Raw genomic sequence first — 6,453 nt, 5'->3', positions numbered from 1 at the left:
TCTTTGAATTTAATTGTTTATTTTATTATATTATTGGCTGAAATGAAATATTAAGTGGCTTTTGATTCATTTATTCATTTCCTCATTTTTGCAAAATTACACTTAGAAGAAAAAGTTAGAAATTTTCAAACTCCCTCTCTCCCTTTTCCTCTCTCTCTCTCTCGGTTGTGCATGTGGGTGCTTGGAGCTGGGTTTTGCTCTAATTTTTCAAGTGAATTCTCATCCAAATCTAAGCATTTTCCAAGCTAGGTTAGCTTCTCTTGATTTCTTCTTTAAAATTATAAAAAAATGATGAAATATTGAGTGAAATGCATGCTTTTTGATGATGTTGCTGCTGCTGGTTATTGTTGTTGTTTTTATGACTAAAATGTTGAATTAATTATGTTTAATTAAGTTGAATTGCATGCTTGAGTTTCTTGTTCTAGTTGGTTAAATTTTTATGTGAAAAAGTTATGATTTTTGAAGAAATGGTGTGATTTGTTGCTGTATGGTTGCTGGATGTTTTTAGCTGTTTGCAGAGGCTTAATTATGTTGGTTTAAGTAGATTCTAGCTAGTTTGAATGCATGATAGAGGGATTTGCTCAAGTTTGAGTTTAGAACTCAAAGCTTGAGCTTTAATGGCAAATTTTGTATCTGTGGTTTCTGGGTAGGTTTGATGCTTTGGTTATGTTCTTTGGGGTATCTAATGCAGGTCTGGAAAGTTTGAATCAATTTGGGGTTGAATCGGTTGAGATATGAATTTTTAAAGTTCTGTCTGCGAGGAACCGGAATTCCGGTTGTGCATCCGGAATTCCGGATGGGCTTCGAAAATTCCCAGAACTGGAATTTCGGTTGGGCAACCGGTCTGCCGGTTGGGGAATTTTCTGAACCCGTGTTTTTCCTCGTTTTTATGTTTTAAGGGGTATTGCCATGCTTTTTATCGATAGGGAAACTTTTAGTTCCTAGTTTAAGTCCACGGGAAGTGATTTAGCGTGTCACTTATAGCGTTGTGATTTTTATGGTTTAGGAGCCAGTAATCCGCCGCTCAGCTAAAGTTCCAGTCAGGTTGACCGACACACCTGAATTCGGAATCCAGGTAAGATTAGTATAACAGTATGCATATGTAGATTACATGTTTAGCGTGCATGTAGGAAGCCTGTTAGATTACATTAGTTATGTATATTGGCTTCGAACCATCCAACCCTGTCACGTCGGTACAGGCTGGAGTATGACCAAGGCCGGAGTATGACCGGCTCGACCGATCAGGCTGACATTTGGTTGGTGGTTCCGTGCTATTGACCTATCCCGTCGACAGCCGGAGTATGACCAAGAATGGGAGTATGACCGGCTCGACCGATCGTGAGGATACTTGTCAATAGTACCGTCCCCGTGAACGTTCAAAACTCGCACCATGTTGGACATGGCAGGAGTGGCTCAGTACCGTGTTGGACACGGCAATAGCGGGACTCAGTATCGTGTTGGACACGGCAGTTAGAATTATGTATGAGTATTATTATGCTTTTCTTACTGAGTCTGTCGACTCACAGTTTACGTTTATGTGTAGGTAAAGGCAAGGCTAAAACTGATGGGCCGTGAGCGAGCTTGTGAAGATTGTATATGTCGGGGCGGTTAGGCCTGGAGCGTACGATCATCGGGACAGCGAGGCTGATTTTTGTAACTGGTCGTTAGACGACCTTTATTTTGTGTATCAGTTAAACAGTTAAATCTTTTGTAAATAATTTTATAATCGGGATCCCGAGTCTTTTGTAATATTATTTTATAAGTTTAATTAAAAAGCAAAATTTTAATTAATCACGTTTTTCCATAAACCTCGTTGATTAGCAACGAGCTGCACAGTACGTTTAAAAATCACGTAATACGCCTATGGTAGTTAGGGTGTTACAGCAACGTACGAGAAGCTAGGTGCTCGCCGAAAACAGAGGGGGACGAGTTTTTGGCAAGTCTTTGTTCTTAGTGTTCTGGGTTCTCTTGCATCTTTGAATTTCATTTTGAAACTCATAAAGTGTATGAATATATAATTGATATGAATATACATTTGAGTTTAATTCTTTTAGGTATAATTTATTTATTTTTTAATGTATTTGTTTGAGTTGAATTTGTTGTTTATGAATCAAGATTTTGTTGTTGTGAATCAAGAAATTGTCTGTTAAATTTTTTTATTCTTATTTTTTAATTTTTATTTATATTATTATTATTTTTTAAAATTTATTTATATTATTGTTGTAATTAAATAATTATTCATATATAATAAATTAGTTTAAATGTATTTTTTTTTAATCTAGATAATATTTTTACCAACAATTATAAATAGTCATTTAAAGTTATTTTTTCTAACAATTTATAACTGTTGGAAAAAGTAACTTTTCCCAAAAGTTACAAACTGTCTTTTAAAGATCTGCATTTTTATGACACCCACATAGCCAACAGTTTTAGGAACTGATGGAAAATAGTATAAATGACAGTTATAAACTGTGGGGAAAAGCTAATTTTGTAGTAGTGCCTTAATTTTTTTTATAAATAAAAAACTAATTAACGTGTCAAATTTTGATTGATTTAACATAATATGAGACACCACTTTTTACAGGAGATTTTGATGACCTGTTAATTTTATTGTTCAAACTTAAATAAAAAACAATTAAATGATATGGCATAATTTTACTGGTTAGACACACCTTGGGATAGTAAATTTTGGACAGGGTATCTTGATTCTAAATCTTCTCTGTTATAATGACATTTATGTGTTAGAAACCATTATTAATTAATGAAGTGGTAACTAGATTATTTCCTTTTTTGTTAATTATATTATTTATTTCCTAGTTTCTATATTTCCTATTCCTAAAAGAATAACGTTGTACGTGAAGGGTAAAATGGGAATTTGGTGTAGATTATATATTAGGGCTGATACAAAGTAGGGTTCACTAGTCTCTTTCAGTAGTTGTAGCGCAGAGGGTACTTTCTGAGGGTTTTTAGTTTTCTGGTTTGCAAAGAAACTCAAATGACTTAAATGAAGAAGAAAATGACGAATGAGAAAAAGATTGAATTGCTTGCTTGGGTGTGCTCTGAGGTACTGTCTTATGACGAGTATTATGGTGCTGATCATCATTATGATCATCATCATTTGGCTTCTTTCATTAAAGAAAAGCGGAGAAATATTGACCTAATCAAAGAATTGGAATCTGAAGAAAGAAAGAGGAAAGCTCTCTTTCTCTCTCTCCCTATTCCGAAGAGACGCCGGACTACTCGTATTGCTATCCGGTCCTATCGTCACCATCAACTACCACCACCATTGCCATTGCCATTGCCTGGAGAAGAAACCAACATCATCTTGAAAAGCAGCACCCCAAAACGACATCGCATTGTTAAGTTTCGACGACAAATACAACACGAGCCGTGTAAAGGTGGCGTAATTGATGGACCAGACCCTCCACCGCCAATATCTGAAGAACTTTCCCAAATTATCCGTACTATGACTCTCCCTGATCATCCACAACAATCTCCTCTCAGATTGGTTATTCAGAGGAAACTTTTTCAAAGTGATACTCAACCCAACTTGAATCGTCTTCAAATGCCTTTGAAACAGATAAGTTCTGATGATTTTCTCAATGATGATGAGAAGAACAAGATCAACCAGAAGGAAGGAATTAAGGTTCGGTTCATTCAACCCAACCTTGAAGAAGAAAATGACTTAACTCTCACGAGGTGGAAATATAAAGGCGAGAACAGTCTTTGTTATGTGTTGAACAAAAATTGGTACAGAGGTGTTGTTCAAAAAAATAGACTGAAGATGGGTCAGATTGTTCAGGTTTGGTTTTTCAGAGATAAAGATGGAAGCCCTTGTTTTGCTATGGTCAATTTGGGCTAACACTAATCTCAGCATCACCACCAACAGTCTTCGTACGGCTCCTCCTCATTTTGGTGTTATTAGTAAATTCATTAGTCAGTTTATATTTAGTGATTTAGATATATATATATATATATATATGTGCATATATAAATGCTACTGATTATTAATTGTACTTCTTATGTAGTACATTATGTCTCTAATTAATTAGCTGATTTATTTATACATATCTCATTTTGGCACAGTACTCTTTCTTCTTGTTCGAAACTTTCATAATGTATTGAATACAAAACTCCCAAATTAATGTCCTTAACATTCACGATAATCCTCAATCCTCATTGAAATTAAAAAATTATGCTTGTTGTTCTTCGATCACGCCAGTCATGCAATTAGATCATTGTCTCAGCCTCAGGCATCTTCTCCCAAATTGAATCATGCTGAAAATCATATTATTGAGACATCATCACTTTCTTTTAACATATTTATATATTTAAAGCAAAGAAAAAAGTTACATTTCTGTTGGCCCTCCTCAAAGACAATTGTTTTACTCTTTTGGAAACTTTTTGAAATGTATTTTTATGAAATTACACAGTTGGAGAATTAATGGGGTCGATTTCTTAGGTGTCCAATCTTTGTATGTTTTGACTCTTTCTTGTTTAATTGCATTTGAATCTAATGTTGTTGGGCTTTTGACTTCTCCCCTCCCCTCCTCAAAATCAACCTTGTCTTTAAGGCTGTAATTAATGGAAACATCATTGACAGACAAAAAATCTAAAAGTTCTCCCAAGTATCAGAACTTGCTTCACAGGTTTGTTGATAAACTTTATACAAGTAGCTTATATAAATGGCTAATGGTATGGTTTGAGAAGAGACACATGGAATGGAAAAATGTTAAAATTATTGAAAACAATTAAAGAATGTACCTCCCATGGCATATTGACTAAAACAAAACTCAATATGCATTTGAGAAAAATATTTTGCACTTGCATTTGAGTATTGAGAGTGTGTAATGTTTTTCTTTATTTGGAATCTAATAGTAATGCTTTGATTGTATATATGTGATAATTTAGAGTATGAAAATTAAATATCAGACAAAGATTAATATATAGTAAATAGGGTGAGGATTCGCCCACGTATTAGGTAGCTTGTGCATTGTACAAGGTCTTTTATATTAAAATAATATTTTTTTTGTTATAATTTATACATAATAAATATTCATAATACTAAATATACACTTCCAAAAAAAGTGATAAAACTTTGTCTCAATACACTTAATTTTAAAATTCTCACTTATTTTAAAATTAATGAAGTATTGTTTTATTTTTATTTATTTATTTTTAAAAATTAAATTTATAAAGTATTGATTGATATTGTTTTATTTTTTTAAAAAATAAAAGATTATTTACACCACATGCTAAAATTTCTAACTTTTTTACTGTGTAGCGGATTTTTTTTATAAATACTATATTTTTTTCAAAAATACTGTGTACTGTGTTAAGTTTATTTTTACTGTTATGCTACGGTTATTTTTTAGTTGTTCTACTATTGTTTTTAGTTGTTCTGTTTTGTGTTCCACTATTATTTTATAAAAATACAGTATTTTTGAAAAATATTCTATGTAACAGTATTTTTTATAAAAGTTAACTCAAATTCTAGTATTTTTATAAGTTTTCCAAAATAAATGTCTAATTTTAATTTTTTGTCTAAGGCCCCAAATCACTTGGGTCGATCCTGAATAGAACTCATTCATAATAGTATCAAGCGCTATTTTCAAAAATATGGGAAAAATTATTAAGGTTATGATAAATATGGCATAAAAAGTAAATGCCACTAAATATGGCATTATCTAACCAATTGAACTAAAAATATGGTTTTTTTAGAAAAAAAACAAACATTAAAAAGAAATCTGAATTTAAAATTCATAAAAAATAAAAACTTAATCAAATTACCATAAAAAAATATTAAAATTCTCTTCATATTTATTTTTTTTAAAAAAATAAAACAATAAAACTATAGTGATCGCCGAAGTTGTCACTCGTGCCGAAAAGGTCACCGGAGTTTAGTGACGGCAACGAAAAAGTCGTCGGAGTAGCCCTCCGTGCAGAAAAAGTTGCCGGAGTTGCTGCTGGCGCGAAAAAAGTCGTCAGAATTAGCATTGTCGCTGGAAAAGTCAACAAGAAACTAGTTTCTTGATGAAGAAACCGGTTTTTCTTGGAAACCGATTTCTTGGTGATTTTTCCGCTAATTTTACCGGTGACAATGCCAAGTCCGACGACTATTCTGGAGTTTGATGTCAGTGCTGGAAAAGTCGCCAGTGTCGGAAAAATAGCCGGAGTCAAAAAAGTCGTTAGAATTGGCATTGTCGCCAGAAAAATCACTAGAAAAATCACCAAGAAAGTGGTTTTTTCATCAACAAACTGGTTTCTTCACCAAGAAAGTGGTTTCTTCATCAAAGAACTAAGTTTGTTACAGAACAATAATAAAGATTATGAAAACAAAACAAAAATGATATACACTGAAAATAATTGAAACCAGTTTCATCAATCAACCAAATAGAGAAAAAAAATACAAAAAAAATTACCAAGAAACTGGTTTCTTCATCAAGAAATTGG

At 32.8% G+C, this 6,453-nt stretch overlaps 1 protein-coding gene across 1 annotated transcript; it reads left to right on the top strand.

Annotated features, from left to right (window-relative positions):
- The first annotated feature begins 2,700 nt into the window (after positions 1–2,700).
- On the top strand, positions 2,701–4,086 carry LOC115710983 (B3 domain-containing protein At1g05920-like). Its single transcript, XM_030639334.2, has one exon. The coding sequence runs from the start codon at positions 3,005–3,007 to the stop codon at positions 3,860–3,862; it is 858 nt and encodes a 285-aa protein (XP_030495194.2). The 5' UTR covers positions 2,701–3,004; the 3' UTR covers positions 3,863–4,086.
- Positions 4,087–6,453: the final 2,367 nt, after the last annotated feature.

Source organism: Cannabis sativa, chromosome 3 (genome assembly GCF_029168945.1).
Source record: "Cannabis sativa cultivar Pink pepper isolate KNU-18-1 chromosome 3, ASM2916894v1, whole genome shotgun sequence".
Classification (NCBI taxonomy): Eukaryota; Viridiplantae; Streptophyta; class Magnoliopsida; order Rosales; family Cannabaceae; genus Cannabis; species Cannabis sativa.
Note: the sequence above shows the minus strand (reverse complement) of the source record. Positions and strands in the feature narration are given on the sequence as shown.